Genomic DNA, 19,412 nt, shown 5'->3' on the forward strand with positions numbered 1-19,412 from the left:
TACAGTGTGAAGCTTACATTACCATAAAATGTTCTTGCCATAAGGCTGAATCTAGTGTGGCCACCAGACTTCCCTTCCACTTACAGGAAGTCTGCAGTAGAGATGAACAAATGAACCTCCATGATGAAACACACTGACGAATCTAGAACCTGGTATATTCAACAAGATAACAGCCTGGCTGCATTAAAAAAAATCCATTGTCATAGGAAAAAAAGAAAAGTAGGGAGAACTATACAGAGTTATAACAATAAAGTAATATAATATATGAAGTTAGCTTTATAATGAGTAAAAAAATTTATAAAAGATTTTAGGACAATTAGGGAAACTTAAATATGGAATGGATATTAAGTGATATTATGAAGCTGCTTTTACTTTCCTTAGGGTTTTTTTTTTTTTTTTCTGATAATGGTATTTCGGTCATTAGGAGAATATCTCTATTCTTAGGAAATGATGCTGAGGTATAAGAGTTAATTGGCATGATGTCTGCAATTCATTTACAAGTGAATTGGGAAAAAGCAAATAGATGTGTGTATACATATATTTACACACATATATATATACATAGATATACATATATGTGTATATATATATTTAGAGAGCATGCATAAATGTGGCAAAATATTAAAAATTGTTCGATCTTTGTAAAGTGTAGATAGGTATTATGCCATTTTTTCAATTTTTCTGAACTATTAAACGTTTTCAAAATAAAAAGTTCGGAAAAGCAAAAATGCAGGTAAATTAATTTTAAAAACCTCCACTGATGCTTTGTCCTTTAATGAACTGTTTTAGGAATATTTTATTTGTATTGTGTCTTGATAAATTGTGACAGTAAATAGTAGCTACTATCAAGATCAAGAAAATGGAACTTGCTGTCAAGTCCTGACTACATAGCCTTCGTGACCTTGGGCAACTCCTTTTTGACTCTTGAGGCTTGGTTTCCTCACTTGCATAATGAGAACTATGTTCTGCTCTCTCACAAGACATTATTATGATCATATTACAAACATTATAAGACCTGCATTCAACCCTAAGTAACATATAGTTGGATTCCTTTTTCTTCTCCTGCCAAGTGAAAATAACTTCATGAAAAAGGAGAATTGGACCCAAGGCTTTCATGAATAGCTTACCTTTTAGATCACAAATTCTACATGGAGCCGAGGACACTGCAGATTCCGTTTCAGTGTTCCTGATGCCGGCTTTTTATGCCCTCTTCAAGCAGTCTAACTTTTCTTCTCTGGAAAAGGACCACAGCATTCTATCCCAGACATTGGCCCAAAAGGAATGGAGAACACTTGGCAGCTTGATGTCCTACCATGATGGCAGCAGCATTGCTAAAGGGCTGACTGGGGACTCCAGTGCTCTCTGGCTGGCTCTCCCACTTGGGTCTGCACTCCTGGGGGAAAACCCAGCCATCTGAACACCCTTTCAGGGGACTCGGAGCAAGGCTGTGCCTGGCTCAAGAGTCTCAGGTGGAGAGGAGTCTCCATGGTGCCGAGGGCCCTGGCTCTGGAACAAGTAACCGCTGAGTGCCATGGCAGCCAGCACTGGGCCCAGGGACAGCGTGACCTGGAGGCTTGCTAGGAGGTCTGCCTTTGAGGAAAGTCTCAGGTTGCTTCCGTGACTGGGGAATGGCTCAGGGACGGGTGCTGAAGGAAAAGCAGCAGCTTCAAGCCTCAGTGATGCTCTTGAAGCTGCTCAAGGATCAGGATGGTGGTTTGGACCTTGCAGTTCTCTGTCTCCGTTATGACCATGGAGCTACAGACAGTGGACTTGTCCACCTTCCTCCTTGTCATGCATGTCTCACGCTGCACGCCACCCTTTTTCCCTTCTAGGCTGCTTTCAGTGTTCATTTATCACTTAATTTCACCTGTGTCAACTAGTGAAGCCAGAAGGAAGGGGGGCGAGGGGGGAGCCTGAAGCTATCTTGCCGCCTCCACTGTGCGTACCCTGCTCCAAGTTGAAGGGCGAGGATAGAAGCGGGGAGGCCAATACACTCTGTCACCATCTGTCATTTGCACAGTCCCCATTTCTGTTCTCTTTCTGCTCTTTTTCTCCCTTTCCTCTAGTTTATACACTACTTGTCTGCTTTATACTGTCTGTTCCTCCTTGCTCCCTCCTCCTCGGTGCTGCCTGCCAACACCTCTAATACGGTGTTATTTAAGCCAATTCAAACTCTGAAGTCCCAGAAGCTGAGCAGGTAACATCAGTGAGGTCTGAAGGGAGAAGCCTTGCACTTGCCTCACCTTCAGCAAGTGCAGCCTGATACGGGCAGGGGCTTTCCAGGGCTGCCATGAATATATTATTTTATATTTTTTATGTTATGTTATCTCAAGAAGCCAAAAATCTGGACTTTCATGTAAAACCTCCAGAAATTTTCAATGTTGGCAAAATAATTCACGTTTTAAAAAATACTGTGCAGGCCAAAGAAAACATCAACTCCAACCGGCTGCCATTTGCAAACTGAGTTAAACCTAATGATGACCCTCCCTGTGAAGTGGCAAGTGACCTATGACAGAGTCTTAACCCTATCAGACCCAACATGCCTACTATTTTATAACACATAGGTACTGACACTATTTTTACTAACCTCAAGTAACATTTATACAAACTATAACCTGTCTTCATATAAAATTTTAAACAATTTTTTTAATGTGTATTTTTTGAAAGAGAGGGTATAAAAAGGGGAGGGCAGAGAGAGAGGGAGACACAGAATCTGAAGCAAGCTCCAGCCTCTCAGCTGTCCGCACAGAGCCTGACGTGGGGCTCGAACTCATGAACCATGAGATCATGACCTGAGCCGAAGTCAGATGCTTAACCACCAAGGTGTCCCTCCATACATAATTTTTAAAAATATTTTGAGAGGGGGAAGAACAAAGAGAGGGAGAGAGAGAATCCCAAGCAGGTTCCATGCTATCCACACAGAGCCTGACACAGGGCTCAAACCCACAAACTGGGAGATCATGACCTGAGGTGGAATCAAGACTCAGATGCTCAACCAATTGAGCCATGTAGGAGCCCCTATAATTTTTTATATTCAGTAGAATACCCTAAGTTTGATCCAAGGGACAAGAAAAGAAACCTAGTTTAAAATGAATACAGGGGCGCCTGGGGGGCTTAGTCGGTTAAGCAACCGACTTTCGCTTAGGTCATGATCTCGCGGTTCGTGGGTTCGAGCCCCGCGTCGGGCTCTGTGCTGACTGCCAGCTCAGAGCCTGGAGCCTATTTCAGAGTCAATGTCTCCCTCTCTCTCTGACCCTCCCCTGCTCACGCTGTCTCTCTCTCCTAGAAATAAATAAAAACCATTTTTTAAAAAAATAAAGAAAATGAATACATCGTTTGAACTTACGGGAACACAACTACACCTCAAGATTTCTAGAAGGCCCTTCAAGGAATGGTAACAGTCCTGGTTAGATTCTTTCTTCTGGGATGAGCAGAGTCTGCCCACGACACTGCTTTCTCCTGGCCCCTTAACCCATGGAGCAAGAGCTACTACTTGGCAATCACCTTCAATTTGTCCGAAAGTTGATTTGGGGACCCTTCATGGTTGAGAGAGAAAAGAACCACTCTGAGAGCACCCATCCCTTTAGGATTTCCTCTCCCAAATATTTCTCCCTGTTTCCTGGTCCTCACTCTGCCCTGGGTACCAGATCCTTTCTGAGGTATAGGTCAAGGTACCTCAAAATGGCAGAAGCTATGGAATTCAGCATATTCCCTTTTCCCCAGAGTCACCAGTGTAAATTAAAGGCATAAACAGAGGTACAATTTTGCTAACATCACTAATTGCATTTTAGTATTTGATTTGCTCTTGGAGGATTAAACCCACTCTCAATATAAATTCATTATGGATGTTTCTCTGCTGTTTATTATGTCCTTACGTTCCCATGCTCTAGTAAGTTAAAAAAGACTGTTTCCGTTCCTGTTTTTAATCCCCAACTATTTAATTTTCTAAAGCAGAGTTTTTAATATAAATGATGGCTTTGAATAACAAAGAGTTCCTGAGAAGTTTCTGTTGCTTTCCCAGTTTATAACTTCTCTCTTTATAAAAATTGTAGGTACACATTGCGTGTCCAACGAAGATTGGGAAGTGGGAAGTCCCTTTACCATAGGTGAGGGGCTTCTCAGCCAGGTCTTTGTCAAGTACGGCACTTCAGGTAGCAATATTGTCCAAGATTACCTATTCAAGCCAGGGTTTAAGGAAAGAGTCTGTGCACACATCTGCTATTACAACAGACCCGGTGCAGTATCACAACGTGGGATTAAAAGAGTGGTTACAGAAGAACGTCACTGAGAATTTACTTTTGACATGTAGTATGTAATCTATTCTGCCAACACTAATTAATGCAGGCTGCTGATGATTCTCCCTATTTTCATCTTTTAAATTATTTTCTTTTCCAAATGCAATTAAATAATAACATTCAGAACAGGCATTTACATTTGCTGTCTTTCCAGATTCACATTTACAGTGTGATCAGGTTTAGATTTCAAGACAAACATGACTCTTGGACATGCAAATTAGTACTGGCCTTCAGGCTCAAATTTGAGTAAATTAGGTCAGGAATAAACTAAATGAGCCTGCCAGCAAGTAGCTTTCATGAAGTGATGTGACTACTTGATATTTAATCTTCTCTGCAACTCCTTGATTACTATAATTTCTTTGCATCTCTATTCTCTCTTCCTTCTGATTCTTGTCACATCCATTCCCTCCCCACCCCCCATCCCATGTAAGTTAGGCCTCTTGGCTGCCTTCCATTGCTGCAAACTCTGGCTTGCTTATGGGACTCAGAAACTCAAGTCTCAGAAATTTGAGAAACCATTTTCTTCCAACTCGTTCTCCCTGCCTGGAATTCCCCCGTGTCCCACACTCTTTCATCAGACTACATGCAACTCATTCTCTAGGTGTGAATCCATGGAGGGAGGAACGTCTGAAAAAACATACCTGAATCCATGGAGGGGGGAAGAATAAAAGGCAACACAGGTTACATTAAATTTCCTCAGCCCAGCTTTTGATCTAGTCTCGGATCCATTCAGATTTCTGTTGAGAGCCTGGATAAGGGGATATATATTGATAGTACCCTAGATTCTCTGTGTCTCAATATTTGTTACATTTAGTATTACTCCTTGTGTGTCTATTGCCTGGATAACATATGAACTCTATAAAGGCAGGAGCAATGTCTGTTCACTGTTGTCCCTGTAAGCCTAGCATTATCCCTATTACATTATAGGTACTGAATAAACACAGGTTGAATGAGTGAATGCTTTCACAGAGATGCTGTAAAGCAGAAATCTGTAAACTACAATTCATGGGCCAAATTCAACCTGTCTTTATAAAGTTTTATCGAAACACAGCCACATTCATTCACTTACATATTATCTATAGTTGCTTACACACCACAATGGCAGAGTTGAGAAGCTGCAACAGAAATCCTAAGGTTTGCAAAGCCTAAAATATTTATTATTTGGCCCTTTACAGAAGAAGTTTACTGACCTGTGCCACAGAGTATTAGCCATATCTTTCTGAGTTCTTATAAATTCTAATACTAATCAATATGCAGTTCATTTAGAAGGTCCAGGTAGAGACCCAAGGTGGGCTCTGATGAAAAAGCCTTGATGGGTTAGATACTTTTAAAATAAGTCAAACATGTAGCTTCTTGGATTATTCACAATGTCCTAATTGCAGGAAGGAGACTGAGAATGAAGTTGAAAATGTGGGCATCAAATCTGCTATTATTCACAGGCCATCCTAATATTCAGAGATGTTGGAACATTAATATTCTGGTTAAAGTCTCTCAAAGGTCGATGTATTATTTAATCAGGTATTTCATCCTCATTAAGATTTATTGGCTCATCTAAAGAGTGGGAACATCAGCAGAGGAATGAGCTTTACTTCCTTCATCTCTGAATGCAATGCTGCTTAAAAGAAAACATTTACATCCTAGCAATAAGCTAAGAGTTCTTAATGAGGACAAAACTTCAACATGAAGGGATCTACAATAGTGCAGTGGTTTTATTCCCACCATTCGCTGACCTTTGCTCTGATACTGGTATAGCCGTAGGCTGGATGTATCGTGTTGGCATAAAACAAAAGACCTAGATTTCATGACCATGAGCTGGATAGTCAGCAGAGATAGTCCAGTCTGTGTATTGGACACTTGTCCATAGCCAGTAGCAGCCACGGCAGCAAGGATGGTATGTTGCATTGGCATGGGCTATGCAGGCAGAGCCTTGTATCCCACAACCCCAACTTAATAACAATGTTACCCATTTCATTACCAAATGCACTGTTACCTACTCCTTATTTGGGGTAACAATGGATAAACAACAATCTAGAAGGATGTTGGATTTAACAATGATTGCTAAGGGACACCTGGGTGGCTCAGTTGGTTGAGCATCTGACTTTGGCTCAGGTCATGATCTCACAGTTCATGGATTAGAGCCCTGCATTGGGCTCTGTGCTGACAGCTAGCTCAGAGCCTGGAGCCTCCTTCAGATTCTGTGTGTGTGTCTCTCTCTGACCTTCCCCTGCGCACACTGTCTCTCTTTCTCTCTCAGAAATAAATAAAATACATTAAAAAACCCAAAGATTGCTAATATTCTCCATCTCTTTCTAGATAGGCATCCACAGATGTTCTTCTTTATGCCACCTGTGAGGGCCATGCCTGGACTTCACCCTGTGCCACAGCTGTGGAAAGGACATAGTCTTATTGAATGTGTCTATTTCTAGTGAAGTATGGCTCAGCCACCTGTGGCTTTGTGATATTGGACAAGTCACTCCTCTAGTTCTTTGTCTGAGGTTCTCTAAGGTCGAAATTTGCCCCAAAACTGTGTCAATCTGAGAGCAAAATCACAACCCTTTTTATAATCTCTGTATGGTCCTGTCACTCTGTCAACGGAACCTTTTCAGTTACAGTGCCCTGTCTCTATCTACATTTGGGTACATAATAAAATCACGTCCTCACAAGGTCTGCTTCTGGAGAAAAGATTGAAAAAGGAGGATGTTTCCTCTGAACTTTGTGCCAGCCCAGTGCAGAAGCATGGGCCCCTGACCAGCCAGCCACCTGACTAGTAGAGGAGGAGGGGCAGAGAGGAGGCTCTGGGGAAACAGGAGGAAGCGTCACCCGGCCCTTCTTTAAAAGCCCAGGCTGAGGGGCGCCTGGGTGGCTTAGTCGGTTAAGCGTCCGACTTTCACTTAGGTCATGATCTCGCGGTTCGTGGGTTCGGGCCCCGCGTCAGGCTCTGTGCTGACTGCCAGCTCAGCGCCTGGAGCCTGTTTCAGTCTGTGACTCCCTCTCTCCCTGACCCTCCCCTGCTCACGCTGTCTCTCTCTCTCCTAGAAATAAATAAAAACATTAAAAAAAAAAGCCCAGGCTGGGGCATCTGGGTGGCTCAGTTGGATAAGCGTCTGACTTTCGCTCAGGTCATGATCTCACGGTTGATGGGTTCGAGCCCCAGGGCATCGGGCTTTGTGCTGACAGCTCAGACAGAGCCTGTTTCGGATTCTGTGTCTCCCTCTCTCTCTGCCCTTCCCCCACTCATGCTCTGTTTCTCTCCGTCTCAATAATAAAATAAAATTAAAAAATAAATAAATAAAAGCCCAACCCAAACTCTTCTGGTGTGTTGATGAGGAAAAGATCCTGCCAAAAAGAGGGGTGGAGTCACTGATGTGAGCTAAAACAAAGTTTTCCCCTGGAGCTATGGAGTCAGCTTACTTAGCTGACAATGCAAATCTTAGTGATTAATTTTTCCTTGAAAGCACTTATTCCTGTCACTTATAAAATTCCTCAGCTTCAAAACTTAAACTTCTCCTCATACATATTCCCTAGCAATTCTTCCAGTCTTCCCCTTAAGAATACCTAAGTCCATCTGGGCAATAGGCAGTGTGATCTCTCATGCCAGGTTTCCATGGAGAAAAAAAAAAAAAAAAAGAGGAAGATAAAACAGAAATATTTCTCTAGATGTCTTTAATTTTCTTTAAATTTAAATTTTTACAAATTTCCTCAAACGCAGCCTCCTGACATCGTCCAGCCCACCTGGATCTCTGCGGGTCTCTACGTATGTTGCTGTATTTTGGCAGCTACCCTCAATGGAACAGTCACTTGGATTTCACAGTAGAAATCAAGCCATCTCACCTATTCTCCTGATGTACCAATTCTGATAATGGTAACATCGTGGCACCGGGCATGGTGCAGTAATTTGATGAGTTTGTGAAGCATACGCATAATAAAGATGGAGGGAATGCCAATGCCATGCTGTTGAGAGAAAAGAGAAAGTCATTATACATCTCACAAACTGGTACACGCACAGGACATATTTTCTTCCTTCATTACAAGTTAACAGCCCTCAGATAAATTTACATAATCATTATGACTTTGCCAAAGCTGAGCAAAACGTAAGTCAGCTCTGACGCCTACCTGACATGCTGATAGATGTGTCCATCTGTGAGGATCAGACAGAGACATCTCCCTGCCAGTTACACAGAGTTCAGCCCTCGTTGTCAAGAGCAGAAGCTGGGGGGGGGGGGGGGGGGGGGGACGGGGAGGATGGCATGGAATACTGGTGTGTCGGGGCATGGCCATTTCTCATCTCCCCACTGGGCTCTTTACAATGAGCCTTTGAAAAAGAGCTTTTTGCAAGGTTGACTTGATTCTGAGGAAATACAAATTTGTCTGCCATGTTATTAGTCCTCTTCCACTGTACTAAGTGAAATAGTAAACCTATTTCATTGCTCTCATGTGGCCTTGTTCATTTGCTGCTAATTCTATGTGAGCTCTGAAAGGTAAGAGGGTAGAGGTGCGGGCTACATCCACACCTGACAATTCAGAGCGTAGGTGAGGCTACGTTGCTATACATCATGACCACAACCCCTATTTTCCACATAACCCTTATTTTCCTTAGCATTTGCTACAATAAAATCAACATCGCCAGAATAGGAGTCAACATAGGTTAGAGAATTTAGCAACTCCTGGTTGTTACAATATGTTCTAATAACTCTCCAGAAAGATTATAGGTGCTGGAATTTGTAGTAGCTGGAGCTTTTTTTAAACATAGATTATTGTCAAGTTGGTTTCCAACAATACCCAGTGCTCATCCCCACAAGTGCCCTCCTCCATGCCCATCACCCCCCTCCCCCCACCCCATCAGTCCTTAGTTTGTTCTCAGCATTCAAGAGTCTCTCATGGTTTGCCTCCCTCCCTCTCCCCCACTATTTCCCCCCTTCTTCTCCCCTTTGAAATGGTGGCAATTTCATTTCAATGTATTCGCCTCTTGAGCACAAAGACTTTGCATGTGGAAAAGCACCAGGGGTACCTTGGCAATTAGGTGATGCCTGCCACTAATTGCAACCATGACCGTGATGTTCTCACCTGAGTTCCCTCCCTCTAGCCATCAAACATATTAAACTAGTGGGCACCTGGGTGGTTCAGTTGGTTAAGTGTCCGGCTCTTGATTTTGGCTCAGGTCACGGTCTCATAGTTCGTAGGATGGAACCCTGCATTGGGCTCTGTGCTGACAGCTCGGATCTTGCTTGGGATTCTCTCGCCCTCTCTCTCTGCCCCTTCCCCTGCCCTTCTCAAAATACATAAATAAACTTTTAAAAAAGAATAAAAAGAATATTAAGCTGTGGAAAGTTTGAATCTCTGGGATCCCCATTTTTGGTTCCCAATGAACATGTCTTGACTTCCAAATGCATTGTAAGCCTCCTAGAGACATGAATCAAATCTGTATTAATTTATATGTCCAAGATTAACAAGTCTGGGCTTTGACACTGGCTCTGCCACTAATGAGTAGACTCTCTAAATCTCATTTTCCTCAACTATTAATTAAGAGAATGCACTATTATTTCATCTATTAGGTTTCTTCTAAATCAGATATTTGATAGGTTTATGATTATCACTTATTATGCAACATGGTAATAAAATGACAAATGGGCTCATGTGTTCCTGCTAAAGTCTCCTCCCCCCCCCCCCCTTACACACACACACCCTCAACACCCTCAGCAGCTGCTGGAGAGAAAGAGTTTTTAAAAGAAGGGGTCCCAACTGGAAATCCTCTGTCTGCCTAGTAAAGGCCACTTTTAATTGGCTGATCCCTGGACATGATACATATTTCAGGTCTTTTTCCCAGATAGGACAGCAGGATCCATTTTTATTTCTTACTCTGAAGTTTTACTGCTTGTTTATGATAGTTTCAGATTTATATATAAACATTACTGTTTTGTCCTTACCTATTTACCATGCAAAAAAGGACAAACAGTTATAGTCTAGAGTCAGGCAAAGATTAGGAAAACAAAATTTGTCATGATCAGAATATTTATCTTCCTTCTAATGTAGATATTCTATAATAGTTAAATAAATAAACGATTAAATGAATGGCTTCCCCCGTTTGAACCCCCAAAGCAGATTTGAGACATTCGTGGCCAAGAAGGGAGCTCAACTTGGCTGCCCCAATTGTCATTGCCTAATTTTCCCTTTTTTCCTCCAGACTTCCAGGCACAATCATTCATCATTCATCCTTCCATCACCAGATGCTATTGAGTGACTGATGGATGGGGGCTATTCCCTGGTGCAGGGACCACAGATAATTCAGCTCCTTAATCTTGTCACACCTCTGCAGTGGACTCTTGCCCTGTACTCTGGCATGCCTGGTGGTGCCCCTTAGGAGAACCGCAGTGTCCAGACACATGACAGACATAGAGCTGTGGTTTCAGAACACAGGTCTGTGGCAGACAGACAGAAAAGCAAGCTGGGTGTTCACATATATCCACTCCCTTTATGCATATGCTACCCTGAGTCGAAGAAGGAAGTGGTTTATGTGTTTCCTAAAACTGAAAAATCATTCCACTTTCATTTTGTCTTAGGACACTGTGTGTGTCCAGAGCTGTTAACATATTCCAAATACAGAGAGCAATTCACAAGATCTTGTGGAAATGCATTAGCAGCTTTTTCAGCAGGCTTATTATAATGTTAAACAGCACACTGACAATCCTGAAAATTGGCCCCTGTGTACAAAAACCTCAACATTCTCAAAGCTAGATCAGGGATAGAGAGAAAATTGCTTGTGTCTTAATCAGCTATAAACTAAAGAGAGGAGGTGTGCTTTGAGGGTTCCCCCTAAATTGAATAGCTAAGTGGTAGCTAATAAGGTAAAGTGACAACGAACCTGCTGCGTTCTGCCCCCAGGACTTTTTCCAACAATGAAAGTCACACCTGGGCAATTAGTTTAATTGTGTGAAAATGCAAAACAGATGAGGAGAAAGAACTGTATTCAGAATTTCCCACCTTTTTTTCTGCTAGCTTGTGACCATTGAGTACTTAGACTGATGGAACGCCCCTGACAAGTTCTGTCCCTGCAAGATCTGTCTGTCCCAGCTCAGACGTTCTTTGTGTCCTCTCCACTCTCCTCCAGCTCAAGCTCCCTGTGCATAAGCAGTGCAAATTCTTTCATTGTGTTGGGGCTTCCCCCAACGCAGACAAACTGTTAATAAAAATAAAGCAATTATCTGCCTTTTAACTGGGGTAGGAACCAAGGGACAGCTTTCAACTTTAATGTTTTTTTAAAAAAATTTTTCAGTAATTTACATAAGGGTACATATAGACATTAATGAGTTAAATTCATGAGTTAGATAATTTGCATCAATAACTGTAAATAAGGCAACCAGACACAAACTTTGATGTACTTAATTAGTAAAGGAAAAAGGTAATCACACAAAGTCAGTGTTGAATTTGTTCAAGTGGGAGTTTCCTGGTGTTTTTGTTTACAGTGAACATCAACCAGCCTTTTGAGTTGATACAGACACCTGTTTGGGGACATTAGCAGGTTATATGGAATATCAGTAACATGAGAAAAAAAAAGAAATGTGAGTTTTAGATATGTCTTCTCATTCCATATTCCCAAACGTTAGTTTTTATCAGAAAATGTGCTATGTTAACTTACAGCTTTAAAATAATCACAGCAAGGGGCGCCTGGGTGGCTTAGTCGGTTAAGCTTCCGACTTTCGCTTAGGTCATGATCTCGCGGTTTGTGGGTTCAAGCCCCGCGTCGGGCTCTGTGCTGACTGCCAGCTCAGAGCCTGGAGCCTGTTTCAGAGTCTGTATCTCCCTCTCTCTCTGATCCTCCCCTGTTCACGCTGTCTCTCTCTATCCTAGAAATAAAAAAATAATAATAATAATAAAATAAAATAAAATAATCACAGCAAGACTTTCCAACTTCTCATTCAGAAGAAATTCTCATGGAATAAGCCTTATCATTCATGTAGACTGGAGATCTCACTATGATATTCCATCAATTCCAGTGATTTGGGTTTATTCTTGTTTTATTCACATTTTAACATCTCTGAAATTATAATAGGTATTGCAGTCAAGGGTATCAACTCGAAGAATAAATAAAAATAAAATCATGTTATAGTTGCTTGTACAATGGCCTATTGGGAGTGCAGCAGCCTCAGAGGTGGGTGAGGTGGAGGCCAGAGGCAGGAGGGGAGCAGCCCTAGAGCATGGGTAAGCAGCAGCCTGGTGAGCACCGGGGTCGGCAGTGCAGCAGATGAGCAGCAGCAGGTGTCCTAGACCCGAGGAAGCACAGCCTGTAGAAGGGCGCCAGGAGCAAAGCCATTCAGAAATCTAAGCTAAGCCCTGAGGTGCACAGAAGCTGAAGAAGGTCCAAGTCAGAGAGATAGGTAATGAATGTAGTGTTTAAGGGCCTATCCTTTGAGGTTAGATACACCTGGCTTTGCACCCCAATCCTATATCCTGTTAAGTGACTTCCTTTGTGTTACACACATAATCTCTATGTGCCTTGGAGCATTGTCTCCAAAATAGAAAAATGCAGAACAACTCAGAGGGTTTGGTAAGGATAAAATGGGACAGATTATGACAGGATATTGCATGAAGCCGGGTAACTTCTGAGTGTTCAACAAATGGTAACTACTCTTTTTCACATCACGTAGCAATTTCCTGGCCTTGCTTTTAAGCTTGCTTACTGTTTCTGTATTTGTAGAACTTACTACAAATGAAGCTAGTTCAAATCCAGTAAGGAAAAGGCAGTTGGTGGTGCCTAACCGATGTGGGCAGCGTTAGGCACAGGATCAGAGGATTATTGGAGAGGTTCATCCTAGCGATGAATATCTGTCCAAGGAAATACCTAACAGAGGTTATAGAGTAGGCATCCCCATTCACAGATGATTTACTAGGACTATTGGGTGGTCTGATTACATGATGCATTCTGTTTCCATTTAACAATAATTCCTGTGCCACACTAATCTTCAATTATAGGATGTAATTATCCTTTTATCCAGGCCCTCTGCTTCTCTTCTACCCTCATTATTGTCTTTTCTGTGCCCTCTCATGGGTTTCTCTAATGGGCCTGTGGTTGATAATGAACTGCAATGGAAGTTAGCCATAAAGGCTAGGTAGCAAAGAGGGAAGGCTGTGGTCTAAGGTGAGTTCTTGAATTATTATTGATAATTCATGAAATTTTCCCCTCTGTTGGCATGGATAGTTAAGACTTGGTTCAACATCTAAGTACAAAGAGGCCATTTTTGTTGTTGTTTTCTTTTTACAAAATACAGTAGTTTGAAAATAACTTCATTGTGTGCTGTCAGTGAATGTAAATTACAACTATTCAGATTGACCATAAAACCAAAACAGATGTTAGAATAGCTTGTGGTTTCAATTCTTCTTTGAACTGTAGGTATTGCTGTAATCAACAGGAATTTCTGAATGTTTCTGGAGACACAAAGATAATATGTATAGACGGAAACATTTTTATTCTTGAGGACTTACTCCTAACTCAGACTTACTAAATATCACCTCTAAACACAATTTTTAGTCTGACTGTTTTGGTGGTGTTTTGTTTTTTTTTTCCAGTCTGGCTGTTTTAATGAGAAGTAAAATATGGCTGAAGACCACCAACCAACATTGACCTTGACACTTTCTGTAACTTATGCCCCAAACTAAATTATTTTTCCTGGTTTTATCAAATAAGATAGAAATACATTGGAAAGGAGTCTAAAGAATTACAGAAATGTGTTATGGACTTTGCCTAATGACTGCCAGGACAAATTCGCTTTCAAATATACCCACTGCTGGGGCGCCTGGGTGGCTCAGTCGGTTAAGCACCCAACTGGTTCAGGTCATGATCTCACAGTTCATGGGTTTCCAGCCCCACATCGGGCTCTGTGCTGACAGCTAGCTCAGAGCCTGGAGCTTGCTTCGGATTCTGTGTCTCCCTCTCTCTCTGACCCTCCCCTGCTCACACACACACACACACACACACACACTATCTCTCTCTCTCTCTCTTTCTCAGAAATAAATAAAATATTAAAAAATTAAAAAAATATATACCCACCATCTTAAAAGACTTTGCCATGTTGTCGATGTTGTATTAATCAGGTTCTATTTCTAGTCGGTTTGATAAAGACTGACTATCTATTCACCAAAGCTGTTTCCCTTCCTTCCTTCTAATACACAACTCAACTTCCTCGCCTCCTTTCCAGTTAGATGATGCCATATGGCTGAATTCCAGCAACTAGAATGTGACCAAATTTGATGGATGCCACTTCCTAGTCCGAACTCATAGAAATCTCCCATTGGTGCCACAATACATTACCTTCTGTCTGCTAGATGGGTGTAGACACCCAGGGAAACTTCATAAGTCACTCCTTGAAGGTGAGAGAACAACAAGATGGAAGAAACCTGGGTCCCTGAAATTCCAGTTGGAGGAAAGCCACCATGGACATTCACTTTGTACACAATGTGAGTGAGAAAAAAAAACTTAGGTTGTGTTAAGCAACTGATAATTTTCAGCAGCAGCTAGCAAATCCTTTTATTTATTTATGTATTTATTTTTTTACAGTTTATTGTCAAGCTGGTTTCCATATAACACCCAGTGCTCATCCCCACAAGTGCCTCCTCCATGTCCATCTCCTCTCTCCCCCCCACACCCATCAGTCCTCAGTTTGTTCTCAGCATTCAAGAATCTCTCATGGTTTGCCTCTCTCCCTCTCCACCATTTCCCCCCTTCTTCTCCCCCATGGTCCTCCGTTAAGTTCCTCCCAATCCTCCTATACATGCAAACATATGGTAGCTGTCCTTCTCTGCCTGACTTATTTTGCTCAGCATAAAACCCTCAAGTTCCATCCATGTTGCTACACATGGCCAGATTTCATTCTTTCTCATTGCCATGTAGTATTCCATCGTATAGATAAACCACATCTTCTTGATCCATTCATCAGTTGATGGACACTTAGGCTCTTTCCGTGTTTTGGCTATTGTGGAGAATGCTGCTATGAACATTGGGGTACATGTGCTCCTATGCCTCAGCATTCCTGTATCCCTTGGGTAAATTCCTAGCAGTGCTATTGCTGGGTCATAGGGGAGTTCTATTGTTAATATTTTGAGGAATCTCCACACTGTTTTCCAGGGGGGCTGTACCAGTTTACATTCCCACCAACAGTGTAGGAGGGTGCCCGTTTCTCCACATCCTCGCCAGCATCTAGAGTCCTCTGATTTGCTCATTTTAGCCACTCTGGCTGGCGTGAGGTGGTATCTCAGTGTGGTTTTGATTTGTATTTCCCTGATGAGGAGGGATGCTGAGCGTCGTTTCATGTGTCATCTGGATGTCTTCTTTGAGACGTGTCTGTTCATATCTTCTGTCTATTTCTTTACTGGGTTGTTTGTTTTTCAGGTGTAGAGTTCCATGAGTTCCTTATAGATTTTGGATACTAGCCCTTTATCTGATATGTCATTTGCAACTATTTTTTCCTATTCCGTCAGTTGCCTATTAGTTTTATTGATTGTTTCCTTTAGCAAACCCTTTTAAAATCTAGTAAGCAAGGAAATGAAGGAAATAAGAATGATTATCAGAATCTTTAAGGTTTAAATTTTACACACCCAGAGTTCTCCTTTCCTTTGAAGATAATACTATTAATAATAGTTATCTCTATAAAGGCAAGGCTGAGTTTTCGGTACTGATGGATTTTATGTTCTCTTCTTAGCTAGAATTAGTGCCCTAGGATTTAAGGGAGTCAAGAGATTGAACCTAGCATGTTCTCATTCAAAGATAAAAGTGTGGTTGGAAGAAGACAAGTTTCCAAGAAAAGCATCTGTATATGCAAACCAGACTTTACCTGCTGCCTCTTAAGAATCCTGCTATAGGTTAGGGGCGCCTGGGTGGCTTAGTCGGTTAAGCGCCCGACTTTCGCTTAGGTCATGATCTCGCGGTTCGTGGGTTCGAGCCCGCGTCAGGCTCTGTGCTGACTGCCAGCTCAGAGCCTGGAGCCTGTTTCAGTCTGTGACTCCCTCTCTCTCTGACCCTCCCCTGCTCACGCTGTCTCTCTCTCTCTCTCTCTCCTAGAAATAAAAAAAAAAAAAAAGAATCCTGCTATAGGTTAAACCGCCAGTTCTGATCATTTGGAATTACATTACCTGCTCCCCAGTCTACACACACCCACCCACACCCACACACACACACTCACACACACACACTTTTGCCTCCTGTCCATCAAAATTGTCTAATAAATAAGAATTAACTCTCTGGTGGGACCAACAGGTGCTAAACCAGAACATATTTTTGTTTTTGTTTTATCCAAAAGACCAAGTGGGTCCAATAAGATTGGAGAGTGGTTATGACAGAAAGAGTGTAAAGAGTAAGTGCAAATGAAAATGTATTCAGGTAGAAAGGTAAAGGCTTGAGGGGCAACTGAATGGCGCAGTAGTTAAGCGTCAGACTTCAGCTCAGGTCATGATCTCACAGTTTGTGGGTCTGAGCCCTGCATCGGGCTCTGTGCTGACTGCCAGCTCAGAGCCTGGAGACTGTTTCAGATTCTGTGTCTCCTTTATTCTCTGACCGTCCCCTGCTCACGCTGTCTCTCTCTCTCTCTCTCAGAAATAAATAAAACATTTTAAAAAGTTTAAAAAAAAAGGTAAAGGCTTGATTCCTGGGATTGTAACAAAGATGAGACTGTGTGTGTGTGTGTGTGTGTGTGAGAGAGAGGGAGAGAAAGAGTGTGAGAGAGATGTGTGAGTCCCATAATTTTTATGTCTAAAACAAAGCTTTCCATCCCAGTGGTTTCCCAGAACTAACAGTTAGAATAAAAGTGTAGTACATTTTTCTTTCAAATAAAGAGCCACTACTTTTTTTAATCAAGAGAAACTTAAGGTTTAATCCCAGATTTTTTAATTACCAGTTGTCTTATGCCTATTACAGATGCCCTCAGAGAGAGGGGAGGGGAAGAAGCAATATGGCACCTACAATTAATGAACATCACAAATTTCTTCCTTCTTTCCTTCCTTCCTTCCTCTTTTTCCTTCCTTCCTTCCTTCCTTTTCCTCCTTCTCCTTCATCTTCTTGTCTTCTTTTTCTTTCTCTAGCTAACTTCTTCCTCTTCTTCTTCCCTTTCTCAAGGCCCTTCCCAGTTAATGGACTATTCTCATTTACTATGACTCACAGAGTGCACCTTAGTGCAGCCAGCAAGGAGCCCGGGAATGGGACTTGGAGGAATTTGGTCCAAATCCTTGTTCTGCCACTATGTGGTGTAACTTATTTAACTCCTTTGACCTTTCAGAATTCAATTGCTTGTTTTATGGAGGAAATTAATATCTACTAACCCCACCTAAGAGAGCTAATGTGAAGATTTAGCAAGGTGATGAATGTAAGGGCTTTTACTTTTGCTCCTGTTAATTGCTAGGAAAATAAAGGTCAGCTGAAAACTGTGCAATTCTTGCAGATAGTTCTCACATAATTCTATCATGTGTGAACACAGCATAACCTTAGCTCTATCCAATCACTATGTTGTACATTTAGAACTAATGTGGGGCGCCTGGGTGGCTTAGTCGGTTAAGCGCCCGACTTTCGCTTAGGTCATGATCTCGCGGTTCGTGGGTTCGAGCCCCGCGCGGGCTCTGTGCTGACTGCCAGCTCAGAGACTGGAGCCTGTTTCAGTCTGTGACTCCCTCTCTCTTTGACCCTCCCCTGCTCATGCTGTCTCTCTCTCTCTCCCCTAGAAATAAATTAAAAAAAAAAAAAAAACTAATGTAACAGTGTGTGTCACCCAGACTTCAATAAACAAAAAAATAAAGAAGAATAATAGAAAAGAAGAAAAAAGAAAACAGTACAATTCTTCCCTGGTAGGATTATGAATAGGTGTGAACCTTTTAGAAAACAAAACTTCTTTTAAAAATTTAAAAAGTTTATTCCCTTGACCATTTCTGTAAATCATCCCAAGCAAATGTGAAAAATATTTAGGTACAAAAATGTGCATTTGGATGCTGTTTATAATAGAAAACATTTCCACATAAAAGTCAACAATAGGCTATAGAACGAATGACACAGCCACTTGACATCCATATGCAATGTGTTTCAAAGAAAATGTCATGATATGGGGAAATGCTAATGACATAAAGTTAAGTTAAAAAAATGCAGAATGCAGAGGGATATAACTATTTTAAAACATATTTATTAAAAAGGATTGGAGGAAAAGCAAATAAGTTGATGGTATTTGTGTTCAGATAGTAAGAAGTTTTTTTTAAGTTTATTTAGTGTGTGTGTGTGTGTGTGTGTGTGTGTGTGTGTGTGTGAGAGAGAGAGAGAGAGAGAGAGAGAGAATGAGTGGAAGTAGACAGAGGGAGAGAATGAATCCCAAGAAGGCTCCACATGTCAGCCCAGAGCTCGATGCACGAGTGTGATCTCACAAAACCTGAGATCATATCCTGAATTAAAACCAAGAGGCAGACACTTAACCCATTGAACCACCTAGGCTCCCCCAGACAGCAGTTTTTCAATTGTGTTTTGTTTTTTTAAAATATTTCCTTGATTTTAAATAATGAACATGAGTTGCTTTTATAATTAAAAAAATATATACAAGATTAATTAATACAAAAGTACAATGTTCCTAACAGTATTCCATAAATAATTTTCTCATATTTTTATGAAATAACACAAATCTTAATAATATGAAATATTAGATAAGTTACTTTCAAGAAGCTGAATAAGGTAGTATTGTTAGTTTTGTTATTTTATAATTTAATAGAATGAGAATTAGTGAGGTTCAGCTATGAATGTAGCTGTTAAAGAGTGAACTGAATCATAATGAATTCTGAACACCCAGCAGTACTGTCAATAAAATTGTATTTATCTCTAGGGACCAGAGCAGCCAAATAACCATGTTTGTATTCAGTTTAGTTTGGGAACCTTTGTGTCTCGTTGGGGTGGAAATGATTGCTCATAATGTACACGTTCTAAATGGTTTCAGAGTATGAACATAGCTTGGGTTCTTGTTGGGACCTTTTGATGTTTCTCTAGCCAAAGGTATAAATATTATGTTGGTAAAAGAAGAAGAAATAGTAGCAGAGGAAACTCCATTGTTTTTCCTAAGGTTAGAAATAGTTTTACCTTTATATTCCCAAGCTTTGCTGGTGGGTTGC

General features: G+C 41.4%; 1 protein-coding gene across 1 annotated transcript in view; it reads right to left on the reverse strand.

The window, feature by feature from the left end:
• UPP2 (uridine phosphorylase 2) overlaps window positions 1-19,412 on the reverse strand; it is a 33,655-nt gene that overhangs the window by 8,881 nt on the left and 5,362 nt on the right. The window contains 6 exon segments of the mRNA XM_039237567.1: window positions 1,128-1,308; window positions 1,435-1,646; window positions 4,102-4,242; window positions 8,129-8,246; window positions 10,404-10,423; window positions 11,331-11,469. Of these exon segments, the coding sequence (XP_039093498.1) occupies window positions 1,128-1,308; window positions 1,435-1,646; window positions 4,102-4,242; window positions 8,129-8,246; window positions 10,404-10,423; window positions 11,331-11,469 (811 nt within the window).

This window comes from Hyaena hyaena, unplaced genomic scaffold (genome assembly GCF_003009895.1).
Source record: "Hyaena hyaena isolate Hyena2069 unplaced genomic scaffold, ASM300989v1 scaffold_126, whole genome shotgun sequence".
Lineage (NCBI taxonomy): Eukaryota > Metazoa > Chordata > Mammalia > Carnivora > Hyaenidae > Hyaena > Hyaena hyaena.